Source organism: Neofelis nebulosa, chromosome 14 (assembly GCF_028018385.1).
Source record: "Neofelis nebulosa isolate mNeoNeb1 chromosome 14, mNeoNeb1.pri, whole genome shotgun sequence".
NCBI lineage: Eukaryota > Metazoa > Chordata > Mammalia > Carnivora > Felidae > Neofelis > Neofelis nebulosa.
The window spans coordinates 10,488,210-10,502,500 of NC_080795.1; the positions used below are offsets into that span (position 1 = coordinate 10,488,210).

A 14,291-nucleotide genomic window follows, 5' to 3' on the forward strand; every position below is an offset into this window, starting at 1 on the left:
TGCTTTCTACAGTGCTAAAAGTTCCAAAGGAAATACCACTTTGAAGGGAAAATACCTAAAGTCCTGTTTTTGACATTGTGTTGGGTGAAGAAAGCATAAAGAAATTTGGATGAGGTGAGGTTCCTGATAGAGTAAGACAAAAGCACAGTGGAGGAAGGGCCTGGAAAGTGGTGTATTTCATGCTGTGATCAGGTCCAGTTCTGAGCATGCCATGTAAGGATAGTGTGATTGCCATTATGGCCACTCTGGAGAAATCCTCGACACATATATACTGAGAATATACGCACGTATGTACGTATGTTATATACAACCTATGTATGCACATATATACCAAAGAAGCATCTCTTAATGAGTGAATGGTATATTGAGGCAGTCCTAGGAATGCTAAGAAGGCAAATGATATAAAGGAAAAAGGGTTTTGAGACTTAAATTATGTCTCATCACCCCTTCTATGGCCCCACTCCATCCACCCTGAGAAAGCTCCGAGGACTGACCGGGTACTGTAGATACTGTATGCATTCTTCTTCTCCTTCTTAATGAATAGCTGATGCCTAGAAAAGCAACCCCTGGGACACTTGACTGACTCATGAACTGGGTCTGAAGGCCTCACCCCAAAGAGGAACAGACATGAGACTTTTCAAGGTGACCACTTTGAAGTACATTATTCAGATTTACAAATTTAGCGTATTTGTTTAAAAATCCATTTTATATTTCATCAAGCCAGAGTTAATACTCCTACTCGTAGGACAAATCTATATAGGTAACAGATAATCTAAAAAATGGAGGATAGCAGTTTTCTGCCCCTATTACGGCTGTGAATGAGTTCCCCTCTCTTGGCCACTGGGCTAGCTGCCAGTTCTTAGAAGAATCTAGACACTATCATGGCATTAGACTCTGGGATTCATTCTCCAAAAACTACTGCACGGTTTCTTTTGACTCTTCCCCCACCCCCACGGCCTGCCAACCCCCACCCTTCACATTCGTGATTAACAGAAAAACCTTGCGAAGCCACTCAAGTTAAAGCTACATCCCCAAATGATTTAGATAAGTGATAATAAGAATGCTGCCTATCAGAAACAATATAATATGAGCAAATTCATCAATTTATTCATTGTGAACATGACAGCACTGTTCAGTGACTTACCCAAATGACAGTTGAGTTACTTGTACTGTTAAGTGATTGAACAACGGAAACCAAAGAGTGCTAATTAAAAGTCAATGTTAACCTCAGGGAGAGTTTGAGGACATGGTAAAGAGCTCTGTCCTTGGCCATATACCACTGAAAATATTTTTCACTACTCGAGATATAGACAGAGAAATTATTAAGGTTTAAGATCACGTAAAAATCAGAAGGAACGATTTTGTGATAAGCTAGTGTTTCTCAAACATGGGCTGCCTGTTAAAAATCCAGATCCCTGGACTTCTGGGTAGAAGCTGGAAATGTACTTTTTGCTCGTTTTCTGGGGGAGACACATTCCTACTAACTTTGAGAACTACAGAACATTTGAAGATTCATAGGGCCAACAGATTGAAACACTTTGAGGGAGATAAATTTTAATCACTAGAATTGTACCTCCAAAATAAAAAAGGAAAATTGTTTTCTTGCTTTCCATAAAATGAAATCCAGTTTAAAAGAAGTCCCTGGTCAGAAGATGTGAGGATCTGCCTTGTGATGAGAAGTCTGTCAACTTTATGACAGGGCATTCAGTGTCAAATAGTATTTAGAAGTTTGGCTTATAAATATAAGTGATCAAACATGTAATTCATTGATTTTTTTCCCCCTGAATTAAATATAAAATGGAAAATGGCTTTAGGAATCTATGGAGAACATTCTCCGTAGCTAAAAACTTATGCTTAGTTTCAGAACCTTGTGTTACTCCAATTTAAAGCTTCTTGCATTAGAGTCGAGCTTACCCTCACTACGTCCCTCACTCCCCACCCCCCCCACCACACCCCCCGCCACAAATTGGTAAGCAGACTTACCACAGAAATGGAGTTAGTAAGCATTGCTCCATCCTGTCCCAGCAAATTGGAGACGGTGATTTCAGGTAGGTCCATGTTTTGTGGATGAAATGGTAGCAGGCCATTATGGTTCATTGGGTGACACAGAGAGTGGTAACCGGGTTCGACCTCATTCACGTGCACCAGTGAGTGGTCAGGGAGGGAGGGAGGGGTGATTGGTGGAATGTTGAAGTCTTCACTTTCCAGACTTGGACCAGGGTAAGACTGAAAAGACAAACGACATCATTGCAAATTATCACTCCCATCTTCTTCATCACCACGAACAAATACACATGAGCCCTCAGATCTTATTACAAGCAGCATCCTGGATTTGGCCAAGACATTTCAAACACGCAGATTACCCTGCTGTCATTTCACTATTATTCATGGAAAAAAAATGCCTCAAAGGCATATGCACTTCTTGTAGAAAGAGTACTTCCATCAGGCAGTTTTATTTTTCCGAGAAACTGAACTCAAACATTGATTTCAAAGGTCCCATTGAAATTTTCCAGAGTTTTAATCTAACTGAATACCTTTTTCATGGGAATTGGGGGGAAGGAAGGCAATTTATAAAATTAATGTGTAATCAAACATGTTTCATAGGACCCCCCACTGCTCAGGTCATGAGACGTCATAAAATGAATTCCAGAAGTTCTGGGGAAATCACTTTAGAGTTTTGAAAAGCGGCATGTTTACAACGGGCAAAAGAAAAATAATTAGCAAACAAGTAAGTTAAGCATGTCGCCTAAGTGTGGTTGCAGAGAAAGTTTGATATGGGGAAAAAAAGCCTTTAAAAGCTATTTTTTTCCCACGAAGATTATACCATCAAAATAAAGTGAAGATTGTTCTCTTGATTTCTGACAATTCCCATCTATTTGGCTTTCCTCTAAAAGCTGATAACTAATATTACAGTCATTCAGTTTCCTTTCAGCTAATTTGAAAGGCAAAATCACACCAACATTGTTATAATATGAATTTAGGAATAAAAGTCAATCAGTAAGACAAATAACAACATATGTGGGGCTTTTCCCTTTGGAAAGCAGCTTTAGAGAAAACAGAAAGGGAGGGAAAGGAAAGAGAAAGGAAGGAAAGATTATACGAGGACACTCCCGTTTGAAACGGAATGCGGTAAACATTGAAAATATGAGGGGGGACTGAACAATAAAATATTGTTTCCAACTAATATCAAGGCAGAGTGATATCTAGTAGTCCTTTATGCAGCAGGTGTTACAATAAAAAGGAAACGATCTGGGTCCGGTTCATTCTTGCAAGCTTATCTTTCAAATTAGGTATGTCTTCATAGTGTTTGAGTACACGAGTAACAGGACTTTCTTGTCTAACAGCACAGACCCTGCTGAAGTGTGCAAGATTTGCAATGAGCAGGCAGAGGGTAGGAGCCAAAGAAAGTAATGTAAGGTATTCATTGGGTGTTCAGCCAATAAGCTTCATGCTCCTGCGTCCAAGCGCCTGGGGTTATTTTTTCCAGATGGCGTCTATTTGTCTAACAGAAAGAAAATCTTCAAGTTGCACTTGCTAAATGTTGTACAAGTTTTAATATATTTGTTTAGGTGCTGTCAGAAGGCACGATGAAATGAAGCGCTACTGGGAACATCTGGAATTCAGACCTGGTCACGTAGAGGCACGTGCGGGTTAGAAACTAGGGGTAGGTGAAGGCAAGCTTTGATTCATCTTTGCAGATAAGTTTTCTTGGATATCTCAAGTTCTGCTAAGAAATCACCAGCTCTGAAAGTTCAAACATCAGTTACCAGCTCTTCCTGTTTATAGTTTAGATCTCTTGTCTGAAAAGCCCATTAGGGCTCAGTGTCAAAATTGTAAGTTTGATTAAATTCTCATTTGCTTGATGTATTTTAGACCTTGAGTCTATGGATCTAAACCAACAGTTCCCGGGACAAGTATTGATTTAAGAAGAAGCACAAAAGATTTGAAGCGGGGAAGTGGGAGAGGAAGCACTTTTATTAATGCTGGTTTTGTAAAAAGCGCTGGACTGGGTCCTTTGACTATGTCGTCCTCACTTAATCCTCAATGACAGTCCTGTGTGTAGCTACGTTATCCTGTGTTCCTGAAGAGAAAACTGAGGCTCAGAATTTAAGTAACTTTGACTCAGCTGGTAAACAGCTCAGACTATATGAGGGATGGATATATGCTGTGACATAGAAGCAGTTTGACTGCTACTATTTTATGAGGCTGAATGATACCAAGTTGCCAACACCCGATGGTTTTTGATCAACGAAATTTCATAATTTAAGAATTAACATTAGCTTCGGTATCAGGTCTTTCCTCATCCGAAATTCCATGCTAATGCCTATCCCACTAAAATATTTACTCTATATGAACACAAGAAATCATAATTTGTCTTTGCGTCAACACTTCAAAGGCTGAACTTGTTGATGCTTATCTTTTAAGAATTAAATGGTGTCTGTTTGAAACTTCACTAAGTAACATACAGTTAATGCCAGGGATAAAGGGAAAAGATGTTTTTAATTTTATAAATGCTATTAAACCTGAGAAAGTACTCAGGGATATTCTATCCATGGCATACCATAGCTTTACATGCATTTATCCAGTAGTTAAATCTTAATTTGTGGTGTTTTAAAGGAAGGTTTAATTGGTATCACTTTACATTCAGCGATAACAATTGTACTGCAATTTAACAAAGCTACCTTGTTTATTTTCATGTAATTACACATTAATGTTATTTAATCCATGCACTTATGTGCCAAAACCACGGATTCCACAACCTAAATGGTAACGGGTAGTTACGTGGATCAGGGATTTTAACAGCATAAGGTTACCCGGTAGTTCTTGTTCTTTACATTAGAAGTCACGATATGGTTATTTGCCAGGGGCCTATTACAGTGTAATTGATGCCATAGAGAAGTATCATAATAATTGTATAAACGTCAGAATGTCACAGAACTTACAAAAACCTCAATGCCAGGCTAATTACTAATTATTTTTTTTAATGTGGAAATGAATTAGCTAATTCCTCAACATTGATTTCTACGACATGACATCTTTATTTTAATTTCTAAAAACTTAATAGGAGTAAGTCTGACTTAACAATAGTAAGTTATATATTAGAGAAAAATCACAGTTTTTGGAGGAATGTATTACAAGAGGATATGGTTCAGTATTTTCCTTATTCCCCCTGAGGCTGCCTGGTTAGAGTCAGTATTCAATGTGTATTGAATGAATTAACAAATGAATCACTGAATGAATGCATAAATGACCGAATGAAAGCTAAGGTGACCTTTTAAAGGCACCTTTAAATTTGGGACTATATCACTTTTATTCCAAGGGTTTGAATAAATACCCTGTATTCCCCAGACTTTGCACTGGTCAGCTGACGACACGGTATGTAAGGTTAATCTCTCAGCATGTCAGGAAGACAAAACTATCCTGCTAGAGACATGAAGGCTTCAGTAGCTCGAGAAAGGCTGGCGCAAGGTAGTGTGGCCTGCTGATCTGTCCTGAAATGGCTTACACTCGCCCTTCTGTAGTGACACAGAGGTCCCAGAGGACTTTTGAGGGTGGGTTTGGGGCTCCTGGATTCTCAGAAGTTGCTGAAACCTAGTCCCTCCTACAGGTAGAACATCAGTTAAGGACCCCATGGAAGCCTCAGCTCCACATCAGGATCCCTTGGGAACAGCAGGTCTGATGCCCCATGCCTGGGCAGCAGCAAGGGCTTAATTATACAGGTAAGTATAGAGCCGACGAGAAGGTATTCTGAGCAAAGGAACAGGGACACTGTGATGAAAGCAGCGGATGGGTAGTCCCAAAAGTCTTCTGTTAAGGTCATCCTTGGGTGATACAGTGGACCTATTACACTTGTCTACTGACTTAGGGCCCTTCTGACTTGGGCTTATTTCCTTCCTTCAAGTCTCAGAAAGGCCATGAGTTTCAAGTATTCTTCATTCTCCAGTTGTCTTGGGACCAAGAATCCTTTCTAAGGCCCTTACATATTTCATGAGAAACAGGACTATGTTTTGTTTTGTGTTTTCTAAGCCTGAATTAGAGACCACCAAGGAGTCAACCCCAGGTCCTCTGAGGATCCCACAGGGCTTGATTCGAGAGTAGAATTCTGGAGAACAGGTATGGACTTTCAAGGTGGCATCGTATTCCTTATCACTGTTCACAGTGCCTGTTACCCCTTCTAGTCTAGAGATCAGAATCTTACCAGCAGACTGAGTCATACAGCTTGCCTTCTCCCCGGGGAATGATAAAAGTCAATGGTGACCATCCATACACATGGAGAAATTATTCAGGGATAGTGGCACAAAATTCAAGCCAATATTTTTAATTTTATCTTGCCTCTTCACCAGGTTCACGAAAGGTAAATTGGAAACAAAGAAGTATGCAAAGTGATTTGCTCTAAATAACAGCCAATCTATACGATCTAAATGATTCAAAGAACTCAAAGTTATATTATTGCTACTTAACCAGATTCTCTCTGATCTGAAGCTACTCACTGGTCCTAGACACAGGAGATCTCATCATGTCGCTGGTGCTGAGATGTGCCATAGGACAGCTCTACTGTGTGACCAGGGAACAGAAGCCAAGAGTCATGGAATGTGGCTTGAAGCGGGCTGTACTAACACAAGGCTTGGCTAATTCCAAAATACGTATGAACTTTTCAAGGCCACAAAGGGACCGTTGGAAACATTAAAGTAGTATTAAAAATTATATTATAAATATATTATATTTATAAAATTATAAAAATATATAATTAAAAATTATAAAATTATTAAAAATTATAGATTTGGGGGTCAGTTGAGAGTACTCATAATGATTCCTTCAGTGACTGATAAGAACAGCCAAGAGCGTGCTGGAAGGACCTGAGGCTCTGGAGTCCAGAAGATAGGAACTGCATCTAGGTTCTCTGAAGCATTTCTTAGTGTGGGTTCTCGGGCTGATTTCTTCCTCTTTGTGAGCCTGTTTCAAAACCTGCTTCATGGGGTTCTGTTGAGCATTGAAAGTGAAAACATAAGGTAGGTAAAAAGCCTACTAATCTATGTCTGCCACACAGAATGTTCTTGATAAATGGCAGCTTTAGCATAGCTACAGCTATCATTAAGTGGGTCTATACATGTCGTGGAATGGGTCACGTCCAAGAAAACAAACAACTACAGACAGTATAGGAGAGGGTTTAGACATCATTATAAAGGAATTTCGGTGTATTTGCCATTGAACAGAACTCACACTGAAACAAACTATAGCCCCATTCATACGTAATGCGTTCATTCCAGTGCTCCTCCTAAGTAGCTGAGAGAAAGTCTTGCCTTTATCTTAATGGAATGAAATTGCATTTTTGAAATTAAACAATAAAATGATAGTGGGAACCAGTGAGCAGGTGAGGGCTGCTGAAAAGCTCGCAGGACACCTACTTATCCCTGCAGAGGGCCACAACTCTGCTCTTTCCGGGAACTGCGCAGGCAGACCCGCAGCCCGGACTGATGGCTTCCTGACAGTTCCACTCCTATTGACCCGGGGAAAAGGCCAATGAACTCGGGAACCACAATTTCAGTGTCTAAATTTGCAACAAAAGCCATCCTTGCTAACATACTGCCTTGTGTTATGGAAAGGCTGTCTTCACCGGGAGATTCTTGGCAAGGAGGTAAAACTGCTAATCAGACGGCTTGTTTTTGAGACTTGAACCAAGAGACTGGGTCACAGGAAAGTAACAGAGGATCCTTCCAATCTCTTTTCATTTGACCTGTTTGGACGCTTTTTTAGCCATTTGGCTAAAGCCATTACCCCTGCCCCTGTTGAACCCTCCCAGGACCCCTATTTTAGTGACAAGGGAAAGGAAATTTCTCACCTGGTTTCTGGAAGATCTCATTCCCCCTGTCTGTTTAATTACATACTCGCATTCCTTTTTAATCATATTGCTTAACATATTCCATGACCCGGGTATCCTGTTTACATTTTCTCCTTCTGCAATCCACATTGCCTTTTGCTACAGCCTGTTCTTGTTTTTTATTCTTATCCTACATGACTGCATCTGGAAGTGGGATGTTAATTAGGATTTTTCTTTTGACTACAGAGAATTCATGTTTTCATACCATCTAGGTAGAGTGTTCATATATGCTGACCAGGAACAAATAATGGGAACTCTCTTCTGGACTTTGCCTTTTCTTCTCTTTTTAAAATCTGGTTTCCCTACCAGAGGGGTCTTGTCTTTGTGAGTCTCTGTCCACACATTGCAATCATTATACAGAGCACTCAATCTTTGGTGACAAGAAGACCCATAACTCAGAAGAATTCAAAAGATATCATCTTGTACATACCTTTAAATTACGTGATGGCTTCATGCAATCATGCATATACTAAAACTATGGCTATGGTTATAACATTGTAAAATATGTTTCTCATATAGATCTTTATTTGAAAGATAAATAAATAGCACTGCCATCACACATCTATAGAACGCCTTAATTTTTAATCTGTAACATAATTCCCGAAATTTCAGGATAGAAAAATACCAATGTTTAAATACGTTTCATCCTTTATTGAAAATTCTTGTTGCATGATTCAAAGAACTAAATGCAAAGGAGAGTAAACTGAAGAGTTTATTAGAAAAATGAGTTTTTTAAAAAAGAAAAATGATAAACTTCCTGTGTGTGTTTTCAGAAGTTAAGACATTGCGTGTAATGGTGATTTCTCTCGAAAGAGTTTAAACAGCATCAACATTAGCTCCAATTTCTTTTGAGAAGACCTTCAAAAGTAGGTATTTTTCAGATTCTTTTGTCTCTGCAGGAACAAGGGCTGATAGCTTGAGACTATAATGTATTACTGTGGAAAGCTTCGGTCTGTTACATAAATCATCTTAACACTCAGCAAGAATTGTCCAACAGTGCCATTGATGTGCTCAAGCCAATGATCCTGCAAACAATTTTTTTGTCTTTCCTCACATGTTAGACAATAGCAATAAATCATCTTCATTTAAAAACACACAATGTGCTAATTTTTCAAGCAACAGTTATCAAAGTGCAATTTTTTTTTTTTTGGTAAAAAGTACAAAATGTATTTTGTTTATGCTCATTAATCTTTGTGACCTGTGCTAATAAGCAAAAGGCCGCAAGCACCTCAGAGCATTTGTTGTGTACCTACTATGTGTCAGGCATCCTCCAAAGTGGGATTTGAGATACAGAGAACTCTGAGATGCAGTTTGTTATGAGGGAGGTGAGTCAGAAAATATTTAAAAACTTAGGCTCCCAATAAAGAGCGTGTTCGAATCAAGTGTAAACAGAAGCAGAACTACTTGAAGCTGGGATGATGAAGGGATCGGAACAAGCAGATTTACCCTGGATATCAGGGAAAAAAAAACAAAAACAAGAAACAAAAAAAAACCAAACAAGACACTTGCGCAGAAACGCGCTACGTGATCGCGGGAGGATCACAAAACCAACAAATGAGCGAGTCTGGACAATGCGGCAGGGAGATTCGACAGCAAGGTCACGTCTTCAACTCTTAGAAAACTTCAAGGGAAAGATCGGCCCTACTGACCGAAACAAACTTGGGGGTCCTGAGCCCAAGTCAGTCCTCTACTGGGACTGGTTTTTATTGGATTATGTTTTTTCATAACTGAAAACCCAGTGTGTAAAGCCTGAATGAGACCAGAAAACTTGAGGTTGACCTGAGGCTGCCCCAGTGAATGGCTCTCATTGGCTCTTAGGGCCAGGACTGGGTGAGCTTTGATTCCATGAATAGGCTGAAGCTTTGAGGATTCAGGGGTCCTGGGGCAGTGAGCCAAGCACATTCAGGTCGGGGATGGGGAGGGCAATGTAGTCCAACACTCTTCTGTGAATCAGGGCTGGTGCTGAGGCCACTTCTCCACAGACTTCCAGAAAAGTTCTTAGCATTTACATATAGGCATTTCTCCTGCCACACTTTATTAATGATACTGAAATGGGGAACATTTATTTCCTCTCAGTACCGTTTGGGGGCCTACGTGAGTCTCCGAGTTACATTTCTAGGGGATACTTTAATTTTTTTTTTTTAACGTTTATTTATTTTTGAGACAGAGAGAGACAGAGCATGAATGGGGGAGGGGCAGAGAGAGAGGGAGACACAGAATCGGAAGCAGGCTCCAGGCTCTGAGCCGTCAGCCCAGAGCCCGACGCGGGGCTCGAACTCACGCACTGTGAGATCGTGACCTGAGCTGAAGTCGGACGCTCAACCAACTGAGCCACCCAGGCGCCCCTCTAGGGGATACTTTAAAACCAGTGTTGTGGGCTGTTGTCATATGGGCCTCCCCTTTGGTTAAAAAAACAAAACAAAACAAAGCAATTGTCCCCAAAACACACAAAAAACAAGCTTCTGGGAAATAAATAACGTACTCCCCCCCCCCCCCCTCCCCATAAGCCACAATGCACACAGGAATGATTAGGAATAATAGATTAAGGAGCAGGAGTCACTTCTGAAACCCTAATAGGGGCCCAAGGATGTTCTTCTGGTAACAAGTTGTCATTCTGTACTGAGCGTTTAAGAGGGTAATTAAAACATTGAAATTTCACTGTTGAGCACACAATTTTATGTACAAACGCAGCTATACTTTTTTTAGTTTTTCAGATGTTTTGAATTCTCACATTGAGTGCATACATTCTGAGATTCAGTTCAACATTTTTTTTTTTGCTTTATTTTATAAATAATCCATGTTAACCAGAAAAATATATACCTATGGAAAGAAATCACTGTTAGTCCATCCACTCAGAAAAAAAAAAACCAACACTATTAAAACATGTGTGTCTTTTGGGGCGCCTGGGTGATTCAATCAGTTAAGGGTCCGACTTCGGCTCAGGTCATGATCTCGTGGTTCGTGAGTTCGGGCCCCACGCCGGGCTCTGTGCTGACAGCTCAGAGCCTGGATCCTGCTTCAGATTCTGTGTCTCCCTCTCTCTCTGCCCCTCCCCTACTCGCACTCTGTCTCTCTCTCGAAAATAAATGCACATTTAAAAAAAAATGTATGTCTTTCAAGATTTTGTATATACTCCATATTTGCTATTTCGTTTTGGGTTTTTAAGTCAGATCATAGAGCTCTGATTTTGAAGGTAGAAACACGATATGAAAATCTCAGCTGACCTCTTAGTAGGTGTAGGGACTGAATTTTTCTAAGCCTCAGTTTCCAAATCTGTAAAATAGGGATGACATTTGTATTCAATTCATTAAGGGTAATCATCATTAAATGAGATGAATGAGATAATATAAATAATTTGAGTAATATACTGGCTCCTATGAGCAATCAATAAATTGTTTGCTACATTATTATTTATATTATTTTATTATTCCATCACATAATTTAATCTGATCACTGAAAACGAGTCATGAATGAGTTTCCATGCCAATAAATATCATTTACATTATTGTTTAAATGGCTGCACATTATATCATCGTGTGCATGTTCCATAATTTATCCTATTGGTTCCCTATTACCAAATATTTAGGGTTTCTGATTTTTCTCTTATGAGCCACATTGTGATGAATAACCTTATGCATTTTTTCCCCCTTCGGGTATTGTTCTAGAGTTCTATATTTATGCTCAAATGGAATCCCAGAGAAAACCCTGGAGATTATGCCTCCCCTCTGCAGTTAAGGAAAATGATGTGCAAAGAGGTGAAATGATTTGCTTGGACTTAGAGAACGAGGTGGGTAGACAGGACAGTGATAGCATCGTTACAGATTTATTTTTTTTTACATGTAATAACTGAATAAAATGCACTCGGTTTTATTTTTTTATTTTTATTTTTTTTCAACGTTTTTTATTTATTTTTGGGACAGAGAGAGACAGAGCATGAACGGGGGAGGGGCAGAGAGAGAGGGAGACACAGAATCGGAAGCAGGCTCCAGGCTCCGAGCCATCGGCCCAGAGCCCGACGCGGGGCTCGAACTCACGGACCGTGAGATCGTGACCTGGCTGAAGTCGGACGCTTAACCGACTGCGCCACCCAGGCGCCCCTGCACTCGGTTTTAATATACCATGTAACACCACATACAGCCTTTAAGCTTTGATAAATTTTCTTTTTAAAAAAAAACAACCTGTGTTAAATTGATTTTTGGTCAAGTTGTATTTGCTCAGTCACATGCCGGCAGCCAGAGTGGAATTGAGCACTGAGTGCTGGCCTATTTTTATATGTACATATTTCATACGTACACTTAACAATACATGGTGTATGTGTTTACGGCCACTCTTCTCATTTCTGCCTGTTGCGTGGAAATCAGTAAGTGTTGGGGATGTAAAATCACATTCTTCACAAAGAAGCCAGATCAGCAGAGGAGGAAAACTACACAGATGGTCTGTGCTCTTGGTTTGTCTCCTCCCTCAATCAAGGGGAGCCAGGAAAGGGGGGTTCCTGTTTCTACCCACCAGCCTCTCAGAGGCAATTCCTACTCTTTGGATCTTTTACCAGGAATCAACTCTAAGTGGATCCTTAGATATTTGAGGATCATCTTACGTCCTCCAGTCTCTGCTAGAAAACAAGCTTACACAAGTGGAGCTGAAGACGGGGACATGGAAGAAACAAAAAAGTTGAACAACTGGAGACAATTTCCTCAGTTTAGTGACCCAGAAGTGGGATCCCTGGGGAAGAGTAGCCGGAAGGGTCTTCTGTGGGAAGCCTCATACTTTATTTACCGCCCAGAGGAAGAAAGGAAAAGTGTGAAGGGCGGGACAAGTGTACCAGCCCTGGACAAGAAGAGCTGTGAGAAGACAGAGGAAACAGGACAGAAGTGGTGAGAAAGGGGTGGATAAGACTGGAAAAGAAGGGAAGGAAGGAATCGTCGCCCTGGATAAATAAATAAAAGAAACAGGGACCTCAAAAGCACCTCACTTTTGTACAGCTTTTATATGTGTTTGAACGAGTAGGAGACATGAAACTGAAATTAGATTATGAAATTGCTGCTTTTGTAGGTAAACGATGGAAATTGGCAATTTCATTTGGTCCACCCTAATATTTTTCAGAATATTCTCACACGTGTAACAGAAGAGAGCAGTTCTCTCAGTACTAACGAGGTGGCTGAGGTTAGTCCGTCAACATCCGACTTTGACGTTCTACAATAAAACAAAGGCTAGCTGAGCGAGGATGGAATTTGGCTGGGGCATGAGGCTTTCCTAGCCCAGAATCTTAGCTCTGATACTTACTAGCTTTTTGCCGTTTGGCCAAGCACTGTACCTCTGTCATCCTCACTGAACTGTTATAAGGATTAAATGAGATAATGTATGCAAAGCTTTTGCTGAGTTCCTTGCCAGACACAGGGGACTGCCAACTGACAGCTTTTATTATTATTATGAATCTAATTCATTCATTACCGTGGGGGTCGGGGAGCACTAACCTAAACTTCTCGTCAAGCAGAAGCTTCCCACTACAACTTACCATCATCTTGACAAGCAAGACGTTTCACTGAAGTCAGAGCAAAAGAAATAAACAGCTCAGTAGTCACAGTATCCAGGAGTTCAGGCTTCCCTGAGGCCAACTTGTGTCTGGGGTGGCCAGCCCTGCCCCACCCCTGCAATCCTGTTACCTGCCCTGAACCCCATTTGTCCAAGGCCACTCCGCTTCGTGCCTTCAGAAAATTGCAACTCACAGTAGGTTTAGCCCTTCTTGAAGGAGGGCCTTCTGAAATGCAAGGAGACCCCCCAGTTGCATACCGGGAAGCCTACATACAAGAAGTCGATAATGTTTGGCCTAAACAATGACCGTGAGAGTCCTTGTGAGTTTCAGAGCAGGCTCTTCCATCTGAATAATACAATGGTGGCACTAAGATGTCATTTGCTTGACTCTGCTTGCGACAGGAACAATTATAACGTATAAGCAGCAAGGAATGTATGGAGAATATTTTCCAAGACAGGCACCAATTAATTTCAAACCACTAGGGCTATAGTTATACGTTTTTATATCCAAACTGTGAAATAACATAGATCAGAAAAAAAAAAAAAAACCACAGGAGAGAGAGAGAAAAAAAAATACGGATAGACGTAAAGATTAAACTGAAACCTGTGTTTCTGGGAAGTCTAGCTAAGTCTGTTCCAAAACCGAGGAACTGAAACTACAAAGGGAAACTTGACACTTTTTAAAGGTGTTTAGGTGGCAGATGAGGATATGAAGAAGGAGGTCTCAGGAGAGATACGGGTGGGTGGCAGAAACCTCAGCTCTTCCAAGCCTCAGTGTTCTGACGCTAAAAATGGGCAAAATCATTTCTATCTGATGTACTGGTGCGATTAAATGTTAGTGTTTGTTTCGAACAATCTTTAAGTGCCTTGGAAAATGGAGTTG

General features: G+C 40.5%; 1 protein-coding gene across 3 annotated transcripts in view; it reads right to left on the reverse strand.

Moving 5' to 3' along the window:
• The window catches only part of TOX (thymocyte selection associated high mobility group box), a 309,777-nt gene that overhangs the window by 127,411 nt on the left and 168,075 nt on the right, over positions 1-14,291 (reverse strand). For all 3 annotated transcript variants that reach the window (XM_058699652.1, XM_058699651.1, XM_058699653.1), the window contains one exon: positions 1,984-2,226. In XM_058699652.1, the coding sequence (XP_058555635.1) occupies positions 1,984-2,226 (243 nt within the window). The remainder of the gene's footprint in view (positions 1-1,983; positions 2,227-14,291) is intronic.